General features: G+C 48.0%; 1 protein-coding gene across 1 annotated transcript in view; it reads right to left on the bottom strand.

The window, feature by feature from the left end:
* LOC119454400 (neuron navigator 3-like) overlaps positions 1 to 24,038 on the bottom strand; it is an 832,501-nt gene that overhangs the window by 119,713 nt on the left and 688,750 nt on the right. The window contains 1 exon segment of the mRNA XM_037716347.2: positions 23,698 to 23,796. Coding sequence (XP_037572275.2) covers positions 23,698 to 23,796 — 99 coding nt within the window.

Raw genomic sequence — 24,038 nt, 5'->3', positions numbered from 1 at the left:
TATGTACATTTTAATCTTCCGTCTAAGCCGGCGTGCACGTAAGAAGGTCAGATATTTACGATTGGTACATGCTAGTTGACAGTACCTTGTCAAATAAGTACGCATACTCTCGACTAATGCAATGGAAGCGAAGTTACGGCATCGTTTATGACAAAGCTCTTCAAGTGCAACAGCTGCGAGTCTCAGCTTCAAACGTGAATCCGTCTTTTGGTAAGTGTATATTCAGAAGCGAGCCGACATGACTGTCCTTTAAGAGCAAAAATAAACGAGTCATACGAGTACAATGCATGGACGTCATCCTCTGGCGGCGCCGCACGACGATCTACAATTTAGTTCCCTAACCTGACCGCAGGTGATGTTACAGCCGAAAACTGGCAGCCTTCGTACTTGTCTACGTATGAAGGCTCTCTAAAACCATGGGCAGTGAGCACACCACATTTTCAAACTGAACATTAACGGCGTTCCTCAAATCACACAGTAAACGAGCACTGCTTTGCGTATGGGCGGGACACTCACGAAGTCGACAACGATGATAATCCCAGACAGTTGCACAACGACTTCAGTTGCTTGCTGCCTTCTGTTTTATGAAATTACCCTAAAACAAGGAAGGCGAAGTGGTCGTGCAGTAATTCCTTCAGTGGCATACCATATACGACGCAGAATCTTAGAAAGACCTGCACTGCCCTGCATCCACAGACGTCTGTCTACACGTGATCGAGCCAGATGGCAAATTTCCTTAGCCCAGGAAGGTTATACACGGAGCAAAGCGTCATTGTTACGCAGGATTCGGCTGGGCGTTGCTTTCACCCACCGCTACGCACAACTCAACGGCCAGTCGAGCAGCCGTGATTGCGAACACTGTCTGAAACGCTTGAACAGGTAATATATGTCATTGCCCAGCGTATGTGCTGGAGCGACGGTCGTTGCATAATTCCCTAGCCACCGTTAGCAGGCAACCACTGTCGGAGGACGCTACTCCCTCGGCCCATGGCCTGATACTGCAACTGCAATGCGGACAACGAAAGCGGTGTTGAAGTTCCTGCTTGACACGAAACTAGAGAAACACGAAAATCAGTAATGTACATAAGAAGTGGTGACACTTCTCCTTTCATCATCATACATCCTAGTATACTTTCACTCCCCTTCTCTCTTCCCCAGTGCAGTGTAGCAGACTATAGAGCGCACCAGCTCAAGTCGACATCTCTGTCTTTCCTCTGAATAACATCTCTCTCTTATGCTGAAATATTTACGAAATCACGAATAAACGTGCATGCTTTTCGCAACTCAGACAACATTTCGTCGGTGACGACTGTTTGTTCTGCAGCCATAGCTATACACTGCCCATTCTTTGACACTCAACGACGTACTCTACTAGCTAAACTCAACTTGTCAGATAATAGAGCGCTCTTGGAAGAAAAGGTCCTTGGGCCATGGCCTATGCATTCTTGCATGCAAAAGGCCACAAAAGCCCTTCTGCACTTCGTGAGGAATACTGGGTTGTACGAACGCTTGTGACAGCGGACTGTGACAGCGGAATGTGACTGACACTGCGAATGACGGAATCTATTATGCTGCTTTGCCCTCCTTTCCCCCTTTCCCGCTACCCAAGTGATAGGGTAGCCAATCGGGCACGTCCTTGGTTAACGTCTCTGCCTTTCCCTCCTCGTCTCTCCCTCTCTCTTGTCTGCTAGAAGTGGTGCAGTATACGTCGTGCAGGACATTGAACGTAACCACGACCAGATGCGGGCTGGAGATACAATACAATCCGTGCAAACATACGGACATGAACCTTAGCTGCTAAATCCGCAACACGCAAGACGAGAGCGCTAGCGCATCTCCACGAAATCTGCATGCTATATGGTCCGGTAAAAGCTGGCAGGGTAAATTCTGCACATGTTTCGGTGCAATTACCTTACTTTGCGCTCGCTAAAGCCCACCTCTGTGTTTCGCCGCGCTTACACAAATATACGAATTAAAGATAAATTCGGTTGCAAAACATCTGCACCGTCCCCCCCCCCCCCCCCCCCCCCCTCTTCCTGACGTTCGTAACAATAAACCACCAGATTACGAACATGATTCACGCAACATTACACACAGGGTTCCTGAAGCTATACTCATACAGGATGTTTCAGCGAACACATTAAAAAAAGTTTTGAAGGTTGGCTGTGGCAGATAGGACAATTCTAGTTCATGAGGTGGTCTACTCGAAGAGGCGGAACATTACTTGCACAAAAAATTGAAATGCATAATTCGACGAATTAAGAAAAATTCACTCATTAAGTTTTTAACTAATCACCTGATGGCCCATATTGCAATTTAGAAATTCTAGCCGTGGAGTTCGCAAGGCGATCCCACTTGGAACGAATTCTCAGGATGACACCAGTTTCGAGATATTCATTCCCGAACTTTGCGGAGAAATACATTGGCGTTCCCGTTACTTTCTTACAAAACGTCGTTTTATGCATTGAAGCACAAAAATGAACGTAGATGGTGTTAACGTAGCTGGTCATGCCGAGATATGAGCAGCTACGTTAACTAGTTTTTCTATTTTTTTTCTGTTGTCATATGACATGGGACCGCGTGCCAAATAATAATATATATTTTGTTCTTTGTATCATTAAACCCGTACTAGCCTCCACGGCTATAGCTTCAATCAACAGACAAAAAAAATCTGATAGCTGTGATGTGACTGTCCGTAAACTGCGTGCACAAATGCGCCCAATTAAGGTGCCAACGCAAACAGGAACTATACAAACGCACGTTACGAACCAAACCAGCCAAACTCGTAAAACACCGAATGAGATTGTGAGACCCATGCAGCGAACCTGTGCGAACGTACGTAGGAGAGACGGTGGGTGGGCCGGCGTTCACCCAACTGTTTGCGCGGTGTCGGAGAGGGAAAACAACACACAAAGAACTGTACGCACCCGTCCTGCAGGCGAGCGAGCGCCCCCTCGCCAGCACCACGACGGCCGGCTGCTTTCGGGGCCGAGTTGATATGGCTGCATGTAGGCACTGTTCTAATAGCACGCCGTGCTTTCGCTTTCTCTCCCGCATATCCCCGGGTGCATCTCATCTCCCGGGCGGGTCAGCTAGGTTCACTCGCGAAGGGTGAATGGTGCGCACGCTGGGGAAAAGGGGGGAGGGTCACCCTATACCGCGCTGCGGGCGTTCCCAGGTGGTGGTGCGTTTAATTAACGAGCGCGCCCTTCCTGGACCCGTCGATCGAGGTGAGCTGCTGCCCCCCGTCTTATTTCCGCACTCTAGCCCGTGTCGCTGTGCGTGAGCGCGTCTTCGGCTTTCGCGTTTCCTTCGCATACATGTGGCACACGTTTAGGCGTGGGGCAGGGTACAGGCACACTGTGTTCGGTGACGGCCGTATACATACACGGCGTAAGATTTACACGGGGTGTTTTAAAGGACGTTGTAAATTTGTTCAGTGTAGCGACGACGAGATAATTAGGCGATTTCCTCGGGAATTCTTTTACCACAGCGCTATATATGTAGAGAGAAATATAAGAAAGGAAAGGCAGGGATGTTAAGCAGACGCACGTCCAGTTTGCTGCCCTGCACTGGGGGAAGGGGATATAAGGATGAAGAGAAAGAGGAGATAGAGAGCAGCGGTATAGATATCTATAGTGAATGAAGGTAGCAATTAGAGAAGTAAATATGAAATCATACAATAGCGATTAACTTTTCAACCGAACGAGTTAGACGATCGATCCTAATTGTGAGAGTTGAATGAAGCCTGTTGCATGGTGCGCGAGCGAGATACATCTCTCGCGTTCGAAGAGTTCCTAACCTCCACCGGACTTGCGAATAGTTGAAGCTTCGACTTTCTGCAAAATAACAAATTACGCCCAATTTCACATTAAAATTTAAACCTGAACTAAAATGCCGAAGAACACAACTGCGACGCCCACGCGTAGAAGACACGTCTATGAGTGGCGCGTATGGCGGGGAGCAAGTCTCTGCTTGAACCACAATTCGCGCTTGCTTGCTCTCTTTCCTGAAAGGAGGAAATAAATAAATCCAGCGCTCTCTGCGTGTGTTTGCCACTCGCTCGTCGCGTCCTTTGCGCTGTATCCTTCAAAACCCATTGCCTAACCAACTAGCTCGAATTCACTCTTCAGTATATAAAGTCAGACTTCGCTCCGTCTCACATCACCTTGAGGGCACAGTATTTTAGCGAAGTTTTCTCGGTGTTATTGAGATTAGCTGTCTGTTATGGCTGCGCATAGGCCTAACAGAAGACGCGCCACCATTGGCACGATAATGTTTTTATATATCTCCCTATACCAAATGGGCCACATCATTTACAGTTGCCCATACTCTGACGATACGGAACGCTTTGCAAAAACCTACTCGGGGGTTGTGTCCGCTGTGCACGTGCATACAGTTGAAACATTATCTGTACTGCCCCGACAGTCCTTACAGGAGGCGGGCACAGTATCGGCCCAGGCAGATGAGGGAACTGTTCCACTGTAGAATGCATATAGGGAGCGTATATACGGACGGGTATAAGCGGTTTATGGCACGACGGTCGGTTCCCGTTCTGCAAGCAGGACACACAGCGATTCGCGTGCCGCGGCAAAGAACAAAGCGGCGGCCCGCCGGCTAGGAGCACCACAATCACGTGACTCATACGCGTCACGTAAGGGGCCGAGAAAAACGTCTGCGGTCACGCACCCAGGGCGCCGTAATGGAAGGGAATTGGCTTCCACCGCTCAGGTATAGTACACGCGTGGGACCACATAAGCGTGTGTGGTTCACACGTGCCATGCTCTCCTTCTCTATGCAACTCTGTATACCGTGCAGCGCGAATAGGCTGCTGTATGTCTTCGAGCTGCGACCACGTACTACGTCCGCACTTCGATATCAACGGTGTAAACACGTATGGTCACGTCTTTTAACGCCACTCGGCGTCTGAAAGTCCCATTTGGGATCGATACTAGTGTCGTCCTCAAAGTACGCACCCACCTGTACACGAATGGGTGTTTGCCGACATGAACTATATCCTTCTTGCACAAACTGAAATTGATGCGTTCGCCGCACTGCAATCCGTCGTACGACTTAAATCATTATTCATGCGTCTGCACGCGCTATGCGACCCTCATAGGCTAGTCTAATACCTGCCTTACATTTACGTGGCGGCTGCTTTGAGCTGCACACTCTACTTGGACCTATAGGAGCAGCCCTGGAAGTGCGCCTTTTGGCGAAACGAAAGCGCTCGTATAGTATTCGTCAGAGACAGCAGCCTTGGCCGGACACTTTAGTTATACTTGTTACTGTGTGTACCTGTGTATCTATGTTGTGTGCGCGCGTAATGCGTATGAGCGGGTTATATCATTTGTAACCCTTGTCGCCTGGAGTACCGCATGCTAGGTATAGGCGTTTGGCCAGGCGAACATCTCCAGCATTCATTAAAGAATGTTTATCTCTGTCAAAATCAACGTAACACGTAGATAGTCCTGTATCATAATTAGTGCGACAGCAGAGAATCTAAGCTTTCGCATCACAATCCGGCCACCTAGAGCTATATGGCCCCGTTCTTACACCCTATACTTCCCATTCACTTACCGCGGAGAACTGATCATTCAGAGCGCAAGTATATAAAAAAAAGAAGAAAAAAAATGCAATAAAGACGTTTTCAAACAAATTGACGAAACGACGATTCCTAAGGGCTGTTATTGGTTGAATGCAGGCCGTAGCTCACCGTATGTGTTCACTATCATGATTAGCCGTGGGAGCTGCATACGTAGTGCACGAACTGCTTCGTAGGTATGTGCCCAGAAAGCACAAACAAACAACTACGTAACTGACGATATGAAGACGGCATCGAAGTCAAAAACGATGCACGTTGCTTTGCTGGTCCGAACAAGATGGCGGCTGAGCAGCCTGCCTCGATCTTGCACGCAAGAAAGCGTATAGTTAGGTGTTCTTATGAGCCTATAGGAGGCCACGTCATGTTTTGCTTAGCTTCGTACACGCAAAATGTTCAAATATAAAGCCAATATTCCTGCTTTGTTTATTTCTTCTTTCTTGCCGGCGCGAAGTGGCGTCATTTCGTAGAGACACTTTCCAAATGGGTTCCAATACTTATGATCGAAGCTGTATTTCTAGCCGTCAAGAGTTCACAGGATTCAGTGTTGGCCCGAATTGGAGCACACCCATATCAGTTCCAAACGCGACGGCCTCTATCTATAATGTGGAAGCATCTATAGGTGCCAAGTATACAGAAAACGGGGACTACTTTGTCGAAATTAGATAATGGGCAAAGGAAACAACAGTGCGAAGAATCACACTCCATGGGCAAGCCTGGACCCAGATACATGTGACTGCTGAAGTCAATTGAGAGCACGTAATCGTATTATGTTTCGCGCGAAAACATCACGCACAAATTTCGAGCAGCACTGCATTCTAGCGGCTACAAACATTGCAATACAGCGCGTCAACCTGCGTGTAATCGTGGCATACGGCGTGCAAAACGCCTCAGTCTGTATCTGCTTTGTTATGCCGGAAACGGCAACAGCAATAACAGTTTTTTTTCCCACGGCTTTATATAGCTCGGCAGAAAAGCCCATTTTCGCGAGAGAAGAACAGCACAAGGGCAGACAAATACGAATGTCAACTTTTTACTTATCTTAGTCCGCTTATTTTTTCTTTAGCTGTAAACACAACCTCTAAATAATACGAACTAGGTCAAGGCCAAGTTGTTTGCTTTGCAGTTTTTATGCGTCTGCCTTCTGCACTCAACGAAACACTCGAGCAGCTCATAAAACAAAAAAGCGTGTCTGAAGCTACGCGGAACCACATTCTCGCGTATAATCTCGTTCTTCTTTCTCACTAGCTCAGCGGACCTCCTCTCCCTTCACGATGCACGCAATTCGTGACACGAAGTGCGCGTCCGTCTGCACTCCGTCTCAACAAATCAATGCAGTGCAGCCAGGGTTACCGGGCCCGTGTCCAATATCGGCAAAGAGAATCAGCTGCACGTTCCAGAAAAAGGGAGGAGCAGACATCGCCCATTGTGCTCCTTTGAGCCTCCCGTGAAGCTTCCATTCGCGAGGCGTCGCACGAAGGGCGATTAACGGCAGACAGTGGAGGAAACACTTCTTCTGGTTCTCTGTTCCAGCTTAGTTTACGCGACCCTACAGCTTTCGTTGCGATGCGCGGATTTAGTGAGACGAAGTGCAACGACGACCTAACCCCCCCCCCCCCCCCCCTTTTTTTTTTTTTTCGCACGCGCACGCACAAATCGCTCTGCGGAAATGGGTAGCCCGGCGTAGTTGATGCATTACATGTGTGAGATGACATATGCGGCACGAAATGCCGCAAGAGTATAATCGCGGACTTGGCGGCGGCATGGAGTTTGGGAAGCGTGTGTGCGCGTGCGTGTGGGAGTGGAGGGAGAGGGGGAGGGACCATTACGCCGTCGTTGAGAGCGTGAGACGATTCATGCCCACGTCCTTTGTTAGGCGTGACGAGCTCCTCATCAGAAAGACGGAACGGGCATCTGGCTGACAAAATTGCACCGAAAATAGCCCGGATGAATCCCGCGCGCTCGTGCATGTACCGGACTCTTAAGATCGCTTAATGTAATCGTCACCTGAAGTCTAGTATCAGCTAAAGCACATTTTTTACAACAGCATTTTGTAGTGCATTAGCATAGCACTTTACAAGCAGCCGTAATTTGGAGTGACACTTGGCGTTCTCCTTGTCTCACGCAGCCCGTTCCTTTCACGCCCCCCAACCTCCGCCCTCCGTATTGCAGAATTACAATAGAGTACATTTATGTTCCCAACAACCTGTGAATGTACCGGGACAAGGTAGTGCGCGTCTAGATGTGATATGATTGTTTAATAGCACATTTAATAGCGTTTGAAAGCATTCGTGACTGCACTTCTTTTTTGTACTTGTGTATTTTTACGGTTGTGTTGTACCTCGCTGTCGTCTGCTGTATTCCGCTCAGTGTGAGTTCGTATAAAAGTGCTGCAGCCTACTAAGGTAAACTATTGTCTTTAGCCACATTCCCCGAGACAGCTGTGAGCACTATATCTGCACTGTGCGTCTCAAAATCCTTTAAAAAAAATATGGCACATGTTGCAGCCTGGCGCTGCCATAGCGATTGTTGCGTTGGATGTGGCATTTCTTCAACGAAATGCTGAAGTTCGGACGGCTTAATCGCTGTCGTGCGTACCCGTGTAAGAACCTCCTGCCATTCGCCATTTACGTGCATAAGTTGGCAAGCCAAATGTTTTCAAACCAAAAACAGGAGACCTAGCAAAACATATTATGTAAGAAGGGTAATATACGAAATCATAGGATTGTTCCAGTGGCGTATAGGCTAAAGAAACCATACCTCAGCTCCAAACTTTATAACGCCTCCTCCAACCTTCTCCTCCCCACGGACGACACGAAACGGACACGCAAGAAACGGAATGCTACCTCATAAATCCTGTATATCTATATCGCACTTTGAGAAAATCGAAATAAATCATCCCGTTACCCTCGAAGACGCTGAGCAAGGTTTCCATCTTTCCTCGTAGGGGGTTTAAGTCAGCTATAGCCACAAGGATATCCGCTACTGTATTACGTTCGGGGACGAGGAACCGGTGGCTCCAGAAATGGGCCGACATCCCCAGCACTACAAGATCCGGCCGCAATCGATATCGCGGCGAACGCGTATACTAGTATATCAACGCGGATGACGAAATCAACCGAGCCACCAACAGCGAGGAAAAGACCACACAAGTCGACAACGCTCTTATACGGTGGACTCGCACGGATGATGCGCTCGGACAACGCGATAAGAGAAAATAATTCCGGACACGCGTGCCAAGCTGCGGTAACTGTATACAACTGCGACCAGTCCAATCAGAAGTTCATCCAAGTAGCACCTCGACGCGTGGCCTTGTTCAAAGGTCTTTCTGGGTGTTTGTTTCGTGGAACTATACGTCTTCTTTTCGTTTTTGCTTGTTTATTTCTACATTATAATCGACATATTTTACTGGAAGCTGGTTCTGTTTCTCTTTTTCTTTTTCTTATTCTTGTTTTTTTTAAATGAAATATTTCATTCGATATAAACATTCGATCATATTGTCGCGAAGAACGTATGCCGCGCCCGACCTTGAGAAATCCCGAAACGGGTTTGAGCGAGTGTGTGCACGTGTAAAGCGCGGTCGCTCCGCGCGCGGCTGTACTGGGGGGGAAAGGTCATGCCAGTTCACGGTCTATTGTTGCGACCATGTCTGCGTGGTCCCCAAAACTCTGTCCCCTATTGGAGCACGACGGCTTGCCTGATTGACGAATAGAGGCTTGCGTCTCCCACGGGTCCGCGGGCCCCGTGGATGCTGTGGAACCACATTTAAGGAAGGGGTTTTGGGTCATTTTGGAGAGAGCAAGGACACAGCAGCCCACGGCGCCACTTCACCACGGGAGACCAGGCCGGTCAGGCAGGCCGTCGACGATCGGTATGACATCGTTGTATTTATAAGATATGTGTGTACAGTTGTAAGGAACCAAGTTAATGCCAATCTAAATAAATCTAGTCTCTTCAAATGTTACTTCTTGTTGTCGTCGTACCTGCCGATCTGCACCTGCCGCTGCCAGAGCTCATCCCCCTTCATCGTCGTCTCCCTGGTGAGCTGATGCGTCCGAAAACTAACTGCTGCGTCACTTCGCTACAAAGTGGTGGAGGTTGCTGGGTAGCGAAGTCCACGCTCTAACATCATGGGCCGTGGTAACAAACCTCAGGAACCTACCTCTGATAGCTCTACTATGACCGAAGCCCCCACTTTTATCACTACCATGTCCGCCCCTCAAGTTAACCCTTTCGTCAGACCGCCAGTCTTTAGAGGCACGCCAGAAGAATCAATCGCCGAGTGGCTGCTTTGCTACGAACATGTAGCCTCACTGAACAACTGGGATCAAGTGACAAAAGTTAAGTTTTTGTATCTGGCATTGGACGGGGACGCAAAAAAGTGGCACACAACTCAAATTTTAACGGGTGCCCCTAATTCATGGGAAGAGTGGGCGACTCTTCTAAAAACGTCGTTTACTAGTCGTTACTCAGTTGAAATCGCCTATTTGCGACTGCAAAACCGGACTCAGCTGCCATCAGAGTCCCCTGAGCAATATTATTACGACGTTGTGCAGCTGTGCGCCAGAGTTAACCCTTCCATGACGGAAGACGATCGGTTGCGGCACCTAATGCGCGGCTTGCGTCCGGACGTGCAAGAGAAAATAATCATCGCGAACCCGGACAGCTGCTCTGCCTTCCTCCAAATTCTGCAGCGTATTAATCTGGCTGCTTTGATGACCCGTGCGTCCCAGCCACAATCGATCGGCACTCATTTCTCTGCCGGCCCGCAGTCATGGATCCCATATGGCTCGACACCTCCCGTCGGAGTGACACACTCTGTACCAGCAATGCAGCCGCCTCCGACCTGTTTCGCTACTTGCGCGGCGGCGGAGCGTCATTGCCTGCGAGAGGCCACAGACCACGACAGGGACCTAAAAGCGATCGCGGATTCCATAGCCTCATTATCGAACCGCTTAAAGGCTATGGAAGAAGACGTAAAACATCCTCCAGCGCACAGGCCACCTCGACTTCGGGCGCACATGGGGGAAAGTTCGCCGCCGCTATTTCTGGCCGAAGATGTTCTCGCATGTCAGGCAGTACGTTCAATCCTGCTCTGACTGCCAGACCCAAAAGCTCGCACCCAGAAAGCCGGCCAGTGTCGACCCCTTTGTGGCCCCCAAGAATGAAACGATACTCGAGGTCGATAACGGACAAAGCCGAATCGAAGACGCCACAAAAGAATCCCACCGACTCCAGCCTCATCAAAAACTAGTGGGCCAAACCAGGAAGGAACGTCGCGTTGTGAATTTCGCGCGGTTAAAACCTCCCCACGTCCGAAAATGCTCCGATGATGTCGACGCAGACGACGAGTCTGTTGACGAACGTCGTAAGAAAAAGTGTGATCTTCGTCGTGGTGCGCGCAAGTGCCGGCCGAGTGCTGACCAGAGGCTTGCCTCGTGTGATCGTGTGTGTGATCGTGCGTGTGATCGTGTGTGTGAGACAGAGACCAACGACAGAGTGCGCGCAGTAGAAAGCTTGGACGCTGTGACTGAACTTTACTCCGACTGGAGGACATTCACTGCTTACGACACGGACACTGATGTGTATCACAGCGCAAGTTAATGAACTTTAGTGTTACTTTTCTTGTGTTTCGCGATTGTTCGGGTTTTCTCCACTTTTGTTAAAACGCGCTTGTTCATTTTTGTTTTTATTCTTTCCATTTCTCTTACACGAACCCCTCATGTATGTACTTAATTTCTAGAGCCATAATTTTATTTTCAAGTTCGAAGTGCTCTGTAAAAACGAGTGGGACACTCTTTTTCGTAGGGGGAAGGTGTCGCGAAGAACGTATGCCGCGCCCGACCTTGAGAAATCCCGAAACGGGTTTGAGCGAGTGTGTGCACGTGTAAAGCGCGGTCGCTCCGCGCGCGGCTGTACTGGGGGGGAAAGGTCATGCCAGTTCACGGTCTATTGTTGCGACCATGTCTGCGTGGTCCCCAAAACTCTGTCCCCTATTGGAGCACGACGGCTTGCCTGATTGACGAATAGAGGCTTGCGTCTCCCACGGGTCCGCGGGCCCCGTGGATGCTGTGGAACCACATTTAAGGAAGGGGTTTTGGGTCATTTTGGAGAGAGCAAGGACACAGCAGCCCACGGCGCCACTTCACCACGGGAGACCAGGCCGGTCAGGCAGGCCGTCGACGATCGGTATGACATCGTTGTATTTATAAGATATGTGTGTACAGTTGTAAGGAACCAAGTTAATGCCAATCTAAATAAATCTAGTCTCTTCAAATGTTACTTCTTGTTGTCGTCGTACCTGCCGATCTGCACCTGCCGCTGCCAGAGCTCATCCCCCTTCATCGTCGTCTCCCTGGTGAGCTGATGCGTCCGAAAACTAACTGCTGCGTCACTTCGCTACAATATACCCAACCTAGCGGCTCCCCAGTTGGTGGTTATCTTCTTTTCGCGTGTCCAAGGAGGAACGCAGAAATAGATGCCGGCTTCAAGCGCACCCAAATGCGAAGCTTTATACATTTAATCGGGCGCTAGAAGCCGCAGGACCCACTTGCACCAAAACACCCTCTCCATAGCGATTGCAAGGTATTGCAAGACAGCGTATAGTGCATACAGGCGAACACCCAAGTGATAATCAACGCGTCGGCTGCTTCCTTCCTGTAGTCTGGCGATGACTGCGTCACAGCGAGCAGATTACGGGACGCGCCACTGGAAAGAAAGAAAGAAAAGAAAGAAAGAAAAGAAAGAAAGAAAGAAAGAAAGAAAGAAAGAAAGAAAGAAATGCACGCGTGATGAAACACCGAGAAGGCGTCGGCTCGGAGGTGTCCCCGACACTGGACTCGTATGCTTTCCGGGACGGAACGGAGATCTCCGGCGTGTACATAAGCCGCATTCATAGATCTACGAGTGTCGCAACGCGGACGAGATAGGACAGCGAGAAGAGCTGGACGCATGAGAGGAGGAGGAGGAATCGATAACGGCACTGACAGATACGACACCGCTGAGCTGAGTGGGATCCCTCGGAGAGGCATGCGCGAAACTCTGCGTAAGTGCCTGCCCCGAGTGTCCACGGATTACCGATGCGCCTTCTTTGCTTGCTTGGCTGCGCATGTGTGTTGAGCTGTCTGAGAGGATAAACGGCGCTGCAACGCGGATATCCGCGCACACGCGTGAGCAGAAGGAAATAATCACGCGAAATCAGGTACAGTCGGAGGCCTGCTTCTGAATCAATCAATCAATCAATCAATCAAGTAAGTAAGTTTATTTTCACTCTGTAAAAGGTACAGAAAGAAGGACTGTGACAAAAAGCTGTTTGTCAGAACAGCTTGACTAGGTCACAGCACCATAGAAAAATTTCGGAGCGGTATCAGCAGTCAGCACTACCGCAAAATAAATGAAAGAAAAAGTGACACTTAACAGACAGCGAAGTACAATAGGGTACACACTAAGGTATGGAAATGTAAAGTTAATACAGAAAAGTTTAAGCAGTTATTACAATCATCATAAAAAATAAACACAAAACACTTTTTTAGAGAAAATGAATGTCTGAAATGCTATCAAAATACAAATATCTAGAATACATACACTGAAAATACAAGAAAAAAAAACAGTATAAAAATCAACTTGTTACAAACAGTTACAGTCAAGGAGAATAATCAAGAACTGCGGGGAAATAAGAAAGAAAGCGCGAGAAAAAACAAAGGCAACGGGAGAAAAACTAATTCATTGTGTATTTCTATGGTATGGTGTCAGTAGAAACGTTATAAATGGCTCTCCAATTCCAGAGACATCTACCTAACTGCATTGGTCTAGTGCGTTTACTACGTGTCGTGAAAACTGCCGCGTAAACGCCCTCGTAGCCAATCCGGATGTGGCTCCGTGTAAAGAATCTGAGGTCACTGTCGTTGACCTGATCCCGCACTACGGAAGCATCAAATCATCTGTGCCATACAGACAACAAAGCTAAGGTAAGAATCGTGGTTTTAATTTAAATGCATAAATAATAAGGAAAAGGGGATGTGAAAGTGGAAGAACCGCTAAGTTGCAGCCGGTGGGAGTCGACCCCGCATCTTGGGAGCCGAATCGGTGGGAACCGAAGCCACAACTTGTGGGAGCACGAAGCCAAGTACCGGGGCGGCCATCCTCCATCGCACCCACTTTCTCGGGCATTTGTGTTTGTACACCAGACCCATTACTAGGAGTGTTAGACCGCGCCATTCATGACCATGGCAGCGGATGAGGAACGTCCTTTTAGCAGCAGGCGTCACGTGGTACAAGAACATAGCACCGGGCAGCTGGCCAGTAAACACTCGTATGCAACTTGAAGACATCAGCGCTGGCAGAGTAGAGGACCCTGGATATGTCACGAATTTATTACGTAGCGAATTGATTGTGTGTTTTTCGGACAGGCGAAGTTCAAACAGATTTGTGAGCTTTCTTTTCTTCAGTTCACTGAGTTTCATGTATCAGTCTTCTTTCTTTTACGCACAATTGAAGCCCACAGCACAGAAATGTACAATATAAGCAATGCAAAGTTTTTTTTTTTTTTTTTGTTGCTGTTGTTATGCGTAACTGATAACTTGATTGCGCTGTGTTTGCTATAATATTGCATAATCAATGTAATACTTGTGCTTAGTTTGCCTGAATAAGTAGTATACTGATGTTGTAATTAGCCTGCGTGATTTTTATGTTGTCACAGCAGTGTAATAATTGTTGTCGTACTCAAATCTTGCTGGCCGGAATTTATGGCATAAACAAATTGTTACACGTATAACTGCCACGTAAAGGGGGCTCGAACTTCTCGAGCGAAGTGATTTCGCTTTTCTTTCGAGCCTACTTCCATTTCTCGAATAGAAAATTAAAATTCTTTTTCCCAGTTCTTTTTTGTACTTTCCTAGTCTAAATTCCAACTGTAGCCCAGCTTTCCGTACTATATATATGCTCTGTTGGAGAACTACCACAAATGCCCAAAAAATCAGCCGCTATCGTGGACCGTTCACAGGCACTCTCGGGTCCGTTGGTTGTGCATCGCGCGCGCTGCCGGGCATGGTGACGCTTTACGGAGCGACATACACACCCGTGACAAATTACGCCCGTCTCACGACCCCGAGACCGTGATGGAGCTAGCAAGAACAACTTTCGCAGAATGCCTCGTTGTTCCCACGGCGAGGTCTTCTCGGTCTGCCTGTATCCTCGACGAGAGCCCCAGGATGCGATGACATCTCTTGACGAGGACAGATCGCGGGCGGACGCGAGGGGACAATTGGAGGGGCGAGAGCCGCATTAAGAGGGACTAGAAGAATGAGGGAAAGATGCGAGAGGGAGGGGAGACGCGACAGCGGACTACTGCGAGCTTAATTTTGTACAGACTATGCGGCAGCAGCGAAGAATGCATACTTTCTTGTGGCGCGATCATGCGCAGGTTGGGATTGGCACACGGACGCCATTGGTCGAACGTGCTACAGTCGGCCACACAGGTTTATATAGGAGACACTCGATTTCCCATCAAAGCTGCACGTTCGCCGATGCCTGAGCACAGACTGGGAACAGAAAGTTAAGTTCCGTTGTTTTACGTGCGAGAAACAGAAGAAAGGGAAAAGGCAGGGAGGTTAACCAGAGGGATAGAGCCGGTTTGCTACCCTACGCTGGGGAGAGAGGGGAAGGGGGAGGTAAAGTGACAGTAAAGTATTATTACGTGCGAAAAGCACAATCTGCTTATGAGGCACGCCGTAACGGTGCACTGCGGATGAACTTTGACCACATGATGTACACACAAGCATTCTTGCGTTTCTGCCCCATCGAAATGCGGCCCCCATGGACGGGATCGAACCCGCCACCTAGAGCTCAGCTGGGCAACGCCATAGCCACATGGGCTACCACGGCGGATCACGGACTTAAGTGTCTGCACTCAGTTTCGTACATAGCAGACAACGGTATACGAAGGCTAGGCAGACTTTAACATGGCTTGCACTGACGTCACTTCCGCCAATGCTGGGTTAGGTTTCCGCCATACCGGAGCACCCGGAGCACCACCATATGGCACCACGCTGTTAGTCGTATGCGAATGGCACTGTTTTGCAATGTCTATTTGCGCAGTTGTTGGGTGTTGCAACCGCAGTAAAAGCAGCTCGAGGAAGGAGTCGGCAAACACGAACCTTTTTCGGCTTCCGAAGGTTGTGGAATGGCAAGACGAACGAACGAAAGCACTTAGCTCGAAGCGGCGCAGCCTGTGGCTTGCGCGTATCAAGCGTGCTGATCTCAAGGGCGATCTCCCAAACATTCGAGTGTGCGGCGCCCACTTCGTAACAGCTAAGCCTGCGCAATATTACATAATGCGCACTTAACGCTGCACTAGAATCACATTTGTTTGCATTTGTAGGAAGACCGTCCAAGCTTTGTGAAGAAACGAACTCGGACTGGGCGCCAACGCTTTTGCTAGGCTACAAAGCAAATAATGAAGGCACTGCGCGCTACGAGCGTGCTGCAAGGCGATGGTTTAAACGAACGACTCCCGAGGTCGACGCGGTGACCGCTGCACCGGCAAGAGCTCTTGGAGTCGGCGCAACGCCACCCGAAAACCGCTACGACGACGGTGACGAAGACCGCACATACACAGACAGCCCGTTGAAAACTGTTGAAATCAAAACATACATGTAAACAATGCAGAAATATCGATCCAAATAAAGCATGGAAAGTGCGCACATCATTCTCCCAGCCACAAAACAGTCGCGCAAGCTGCATATCCTGTTTGAAAATTTTCAGACCCTAGCACAAAACTCCGCTTTTGCGTGATTGTTAAATGGACAGTATCAGTTCGTTTCTTCTCTGCACCAAGCTCCAATCTTGCGTGTCTCCTGCACGCGCCACTGACTAACCAGGGAATGCATCTGAATGTTATAAACAAAATGCGGCATGGAAAACGGGGGCTGCAGCCTACATCTCCTAGTAGGAGCACCTTTTCTCCTTGCAGCCGCTTCGCCGACAGTGTTTTCACCCAACCGCTTGTGAAGTAGTTGTGGGATTCAAGCGATTTATAAGCCTTCATTTCCTCCAGTGTCGCGAAGCACGGATGCATTGTAAACTAGGCAGTTTACAATGCATCCGTGCGAGACCTCGGGGAAAGCGCTAACGTCCATCGTCGTATCCGCACTCAGTCGCAACGTGTACGGGTCCACATCGTCGCACAGTTTCACTTTTTCTTGATATCGTGCACGCGCCGAACCGATCAGTCCTGCGTAAAATGCCTCGTTAAACGCAGGCCTACTGTAAACGGGTGGCATTTCTCGCGAGGAGCGGTGAAATCCGCTTAGAAAACACAGTGAGACCGCATAAGCGCACGCGATCAGATGCGAAGGCGGCGCGCGCGGTGCTCCGGCATGGCGCGGACGCAGCGGCGCGGGCGAACGTGACGTCACCTGCAAGCCATGTATACGCTCGCACTAATGAAAAAGAAAAAAAAAGAACGTAGTGCATCACATATATTACAGAACGATATGGCTATGCGTTACGTAATTCTATGTAACATTAAGTGTCACAAATTTGTGTAGCAAAATATGACGTAATTATTGTGCAGAAGGTGTCGCAGATGGGAACGTATTCGGCACCCACCGAGCGTAGTGATAAAGTTTGCGCGAGTATACCGGCCAAATCGCACTGCTTCCGCTCGTGACCAAAACGTAGCACGTCGCGCATTGGAAGTACGAAAGCGCACACATAACGGGTGATTTTACGTTGTAATTGTAACATGTCAAGTAGTTACCTCGTTGAAATCATCAACGGTCAAAAACAACCACATTGCAAAACACAGGGAGCGTTACCTGATAACTTAGCGACCTGCACAGTGATCCATTAGGGGGCGTTCACACTTGTATGACTATTCCCGGTCGCGTGACGTAGATTTTCCTGTGGCCGATCTTGTCGGCGACCAGGAAATTTACGTCGCGCGAAGGCTGTTAATCTGGCAGTACAACGGTAAGTTAAAAGAAAATGCAAAATATACCAGTTTTGCGTATGAAAATGTAAGATGCCGGACGTCATAGTTGATCAAAAGGCTTTCTAATTGCGAGAGCAGGGAGGAAGGAGACATAATTGCTATCGCAATAATAAACCGTAGTCGTGGGCTACGGTTGGGTGTCCCTAGCTGCGGCAAGCCTCGAAAAAGCAACACGGCAGCCTTTATTGCCTAAGCAGCTACGTGGCGCCATCTCTTGCCGGTGGCGAGCAAAGCGGGGAGCACGCCTGCGGGAATGGTCGATAGAGGTCGCGTACTGCTAAGGAAGGCTTAAAGCCGGCTTTAGGAAGGCTGTGTGTGCGCAGCCGACTTGTACGTTACGAATTACATGCAATTAATTACTTATAAACAATTATCTTTCTTCGGTAATTTTGTAATTTAACGATTACTTTATTTTCTCGGTAACATTCACTGCAATTCAATCACTTTTTTCGGTAACCCACCACATGTAATCAGTTACATTTTTGACGAAACAAGCTCTGACAGGTGACGCAGCTTTGAGCACATAAATTTGGCGGGAACTACTGAGTGCAAAGGAATGAGAACACGTACATGGGTTGACTCCTTCCCACAATCAGCCTCCCGCAGCTATAGGCCTCAATCACCTGAACATGGCAGGCTCCCAGATTAGCACACTTGTCCCTGAAGTCCGACCTCTTAGCGTTTGTCTTATAATAAAATTATCCCCCTCTCTTCTGGAAGGGCTTATAGGTGACATTCATAGGCGGCAAAAGATGCTGCTCGATCCTTCTTCGCTCAGTGCAGTCTGTGACTTCTCAGGTATGGACATAATTTTTGGCTGTTAAACGCACGTCTCTATACCTGTTTGACGTTACGTGAGTCATATACACCTAATTTTGTGCTTGTAATACACGAACAGCATTTCTAGGCCTGAATGATATGTAGCCTCATAACAGATTTGGGCACCTTTTCAGTGAACGTAACAGTTTTCTGGCATCCGTTACAATTAATCGTTTAAGTCTAATTGGCTGCCGAGTGAACGGCATTAATTGAGCGGAGGTCTACCAGATGTCCGGCAAATAGAAATGGCGCTTTTATTGCTCTATAGCGATGACCATTTCGGACGCTGGTGCCAGGAAATCATCTAATACGATTTTTCAGTTTTTTACTGGCCCTGTCGGGAGCGCCTTCCCCTAACCCCAGCAACAATGAAGCGCTGTTCTTCACAGATAACACAGACCCGAGTATGTGGCATTGAGTAACCACAATGTTTTGAGCAAGGTGTTCCTGCGTTATTACGCAACCCTTCTCTCCAGCACAGTATCGCTGAAGCAGTTAAAAAAAAAAAGAAGACGAAGAAAAGAGGGGAGATAACGCAATAAAATTTTGAAAATTACTTTTCAGTGAAGAAAATAACGCGTGAATGGCTGCAGAGGACGCATTGAAAGAGCCAGGCCAGCTCTTTCTATTTAATGTATTTAAGGAGAGGCACCAACCTCTCCTTAAGTACACTTAATAATAATAAGAAAAGTAATCGATTGCGTTTTTTAGTAATTGCTCAGTTACTTTCGTCGGGAAGTAATTAATAACCGTAATCGATTGCATTTTCGAAACAACTATTTGCAATTGTAAACGGTGACTTTTTTTTTTTCTGTAACGTGTAAAAGTCGGGTGCGCAGGACGCACTTCGATGCGGTGATCACTGGGTGGCTTTGTTCGCACTTTTAGCAGTAAGCTGGGAGCTGCTGTAATCTGGCCACTAGGGGACCGAGCGGTACCACATTTAGGAAGCCCACGTGCCTTAGGAAGGTTCACTAAGAGGCATAACTGAAGTTGTGCGAGACACCATAGGAGCAAGAACGGAGGTCTCGCCAAGAGAATACAACAACAAGGAGAACACACACACACACACAAAAAAAAAAAAAAAAAAAAAAAAAAAAAAAAAAAAAAAAAACCGGAGGCAGAAAGAAAGCCAGGAAGTTAGAGACTGACCAAAGCTAAATTAGGATCAGGTAAGTTCCGACGCTTTTGCAGGAACTCATCTCGGCGATCAGGAAACTCCGCCGCCTACCGACAGCCAAATCTGATGGAGTTGCAACAGTGCAATGGGAGCAAAAGTGGTGTGGGCAAACTCCTTTCTCGGAAGTCAGATTAGCGAAGAATAACGCCCACTTGTCTTCTCTGGGTGACGGGGAGAATCGCGGGATACAATACTGTTCTTGGCGTAAGAATTGCCACAGGGCGTGCAGTTGACCGAGTTGGTCGACGTTTATTACAATGGCAGCGCGAAGGGGAAGCCGACGCATAGGAACAGAAATACTCGGGAGAAGCGCTGAACTAACAACTGACAGTGTATTGCAAACAAATACAAAAAGCCCGTCCGCGCGTACCCTCATACTTTCCAGAAGACTGATTTCGCACAATCGAGCAGGGAACCGAAATGCAAAATTCACGTTTTTTCTTTATGTGGAGAGCCTCGAAAATCTCGCTTGATTTTTAATGCGTGTGCTCGATCATCTTATTCATTAATAAAACAAACAAAAAAAAACAAAAATAAAAAAAAAAAACAAAGAGAGGCTTACAACCACATGACCGACAATGCGCTGACAGGTGTGATGAAGGCGTGCCCCTTAAGTTGCTGTTATGATGTGATATTTGATTAAGGTAGGCGGCAGTCTAGCGCCAACGTACATTTTTCCACAGGACAATGGAATGTCGTACACCACGCCATAAACACAGGAAACAAAGCGACTGCCATGGTTTACAGTGCATATATTTCTGCCTGACTGACAATGTCCCCTTTTCTTTTTTTTCCACTGCGGCACAGACTACGGAAAATTCGACTTTGCCCAAAGCTGCAAAAACGACGCGCACATCCAATCTCTTGGCAATCTTCTTCAGCCGATGCGAGAAAGCTGCTGCGTGTGGAATCACTGCTACTTTTATTTGGCCTACGAGTCTGGCCTTCACGTGAATTCAAGCCAAGAAAGAAACAGCCTAGTGCGGTCTCTGCGTCGCCGTCTCCTTCGCGCTGTTGTCATAATATATATCCTTGGAGCAGCGGAATGATCGGAACTCACTCAGCAGAAGGCTTTAAAACTGAGCTTGTTGGTAGATATTTACGATAATAGCTTGGGAGCAGCTCGAAAAGGCGGATGAAGATCAGACAACAAGAGTCTAATGTTGAGCTCGTGTTGTCTAACTATGTCACGTCGTTTCGCTCTGTTGCAAAGTATTCTTATTCAGTAACAATTTTTAAAGGCTCATAAAAGGCATAAGCAATGCAGCGAGTAAAAAAGGATGGAAGTTATCCACGTCGCCCGCAAACAAACAACCAAAAACAAAAAAAAAAAAAGAAAGAAAGAAAGATAAAAAGTAAATGTGGAAGGAAGCAAGATAAAAAAAAAAAAGTAAAACGGAGGCATCCTTAAAAGAAAATGTGCTGACCCATTGAGGAGAGTTTAACTACCGGAGCGTGTCTACTGCCCCTCAAATTGAGCCGTTAAGAGGAGACAACCTTGAGTGCTGGCGTTACTGTCAGTTTTGCTTTTGGAGCTGTGGAGTTGGTGGCACAGGCTATTGCAGACGTTATGATGCCATAAACGTCACGATGTTTGCGCACAGAGCACAACTTCGCATTGCTGCATCGAGAGGAAACCGGCAAGATAAAATGCGACAAAAAAAAAAAAAAAAAAAGAACGTGAAAGAATTCACGCACTGTCGGCCAGTGCGCAAAACTTCTAAACTGTCTATAGCGTCCGCCGTTACAGTGTTGTTTCAACCATCGTGGTTTTAACGACCGAGGAGGGGGCCATCGTGGAACCTCGGGAGAGCTTCTATACCATTGCCATGGTTTAACAGCAGCGCTTTAATGCAAGGACTATCTGCGTGTTTGCAGTGATGTGCGTCTGGTGCGCGGCCCCTAACGGCTTTACTCAGAGACTGGAACAACTAACCCGGCAAAAAGGCACAACCTGATTCAGACAACTTGCATCTGGCTTTTGTTAACGCGCTCTTCGACTTCTGAAACAAGCCTTTCAAGCTATTTACCCCAGTCTAACGTTGCGTCTACAGCTGTACAAACGCGCAGTGAAGGCATCAGCAATAGAATCGCTATTCAAAACCCCGCCGTTTTTAAAACGTGCTGCGCGCCTTCGGTTGGCGTGTGTTGAAACACAGACGCCTGGCTGTTTGTTTGCGGCGACAAGATGGTTATTTTACGGTTATCATTTTCCTTCTTTCTGATAGAATTTTCGAATAGCACAGAATGTGAAATAGCCTAATGTATTTCCGCAGGTAATTGAAGTAGTCCTGTGAGTTACTGCGTGCAGTCCATGCACATTTGTTGAGCAACAACACTTGCTGTAAAGTTGCAATTCTTAGCCTGTTCTGCTGCCTATATGCAAACGCAAAAAAAAAAAAAAAAAAAATGTGATAAGAGATCATCATATCAACAACCGCACTTATCTTGCGCCTCAAGAATATAGTCGATTCCGAAACATTGGCAAATTATAGGAGCACTGCGACAAAGAACTCTGGCTAAATCGACTGCCAACGACGAGTGTGGTGTCCACAACCGTACGGTATTTCTCTATTATTAGTTATCTTTATTGAAGCATGGTAATGTGAACCGACTTGAAGAAGACGGAGTGTTCAGTTCATGATGCTCGGGAAGCCTGCAGGCTCCCAAAAGGCCAGCGGAGCAGAAGCACGGGAACGACCTTCTTCCCGTTGCGATCGACCTTGGTGGCTCACAGAAGTACTTTGGCGACAAGAAACGAGGACAAGGGAACGCACATCGACAGAAGGCACTCCAAAGCACGGTAAACCGACCGCAGAATTTAAGCACAAGCGACGGAACACAACGTACGGCTTCAAGAAAATGCAGAAAGGACCGCTCTGTGTGGGTTTCATGGCTGCATATGTATCCGTCCTTTCGCGCTTCCGTAACGGTGAATCCACAAACAGCTGCTTGTCTGTTGCTGGTGTCCGAATTCATAGCGCTCTTCACCAGCATGACACCTCGAACTGTGTCTCTCCATGTATGTATACGCCATGGCAAAGAGGTAAGGTATAGCGTCTGTGTACCTGTACGTTGCGCAAACGCCACCCAATAGTCGGTGACAACCTCTTAAAATTGAACCCGCTAATGAAACCGTGTAGCACATGCACTCTAGTTCTGTGTACTACAAAATGAGACGGAAATATAACAGAAATTTTGGTTCTGCCGTGACGTCACGAAAATTTGCGAACGTAATTGGCTGGAGCACCTATCCATAAGCAAATTGTCCTTCGTTGTCCTTCAGATGGACAGCAGTGTAGTAGCTGCCATTTCATTCTCACTATGTCACCGGCCACATAGTCAGTTCAGTTCGTCGTCTGCAACCTCCTCTCCAGCCATCTGTGGCACGATCACACCACGTCGCGTTCAATTCACGCCAGATCCCACCGCAGAAAGCAACCGCCGTGGGCCCCTCTATAACCCGTTGCGTTCGAAGCGACGGTCACCGACTCTGTCACGGCGCACCAATGCAGTTGCTCAAAACATCGAAGACTGACATAGCGCAGCACGACAGATATGGACGAAAGGTAGGCCTATACAGGAACAAGCGGGCGCGCCTGCGTTCGACCACGTCTTGCCTTTCGGCCATGTCTGTTGCGCTGCTATATCATCATCTAGTATGCAACCGAAATAAGTTGATTATGCGCGTTATCTTTTTGCCCTACTCAATGCTGTTACCATAGGTTCATTATCTTCAACATTTTCTAGTTAACCTATTGTATACTTATGTGAATGCCTGTACCACAATGTCTACAGACCCTTCTAACCTACTCCTGTAAAAATCCCTGACGGCATTGACAATATCACGAAATAAATAAATAAATAAAAAATAAATATTGCAAAACCAACTATCCCGAGCTTCCACGCTCGTGTTTATAGCCGATATGCCCCAGTTTTTATAACGCCGTCGTTTTCACGCGTGTGGCCGCAGATCGCACCCGCGCTTGCGCAGTGCTTGCGATCTTACAACGGTTCTGAAATCAAAGCGTGCCCCAAGGTGTCCAGAGTTTGCACAGCGCCTGGAAGAAAGAAGAGACAGAAAGGTGGCCGGAGCCGACTCACGTTGGTGGTGAGCTGCGAGGTGAGTGTGGCCACTTTCTCGTTGGCCTGCTCGAGCTGCTTGCGGAGCTTACGGATCTCGTGGGCCTGCTTCTCCTCCGTCTACACATTGGAGCACCGGAGGGATCGTGTGCATATAGAGAGAGCGAGAAAACAACTACAATGTAGCGTTAATGGAGGCACAGACACAACACAGTTAGCTTACGCTGGTAAACTGTCTGGTGAAATGTCGATTTACATTTAGCGGGTAGAAAAAAGCTGATTAGTATATAGCGCTGAAAACCAAGACCTCCACTCGGTCTTTTCCTTTTTGAATTGAGCGCTCAAAGCGCGGCGCCGATATC

The sequence above is a fragment of the Dermacentor silvarum genome, chromosome 5 (genome assembly GCF_013339745.2).
Source record: "Dermacentor silvarum isolate Dsil-2018 chromosome 5, BIME_Dsil_1.4, whole genome shotgun sequence".
Lineage (NCBI taxonomy): Eukaryota > Metazoa > Arthropoda > Arachnida > Ixodida > Ixodidae > Dermacentor > Dermacentor silvarum.
The sequence above is the reverse complement of the archived record's forward strand: the minus strand, read 5'-3'. Positions and strand labels throughout refer to the sequence as shown.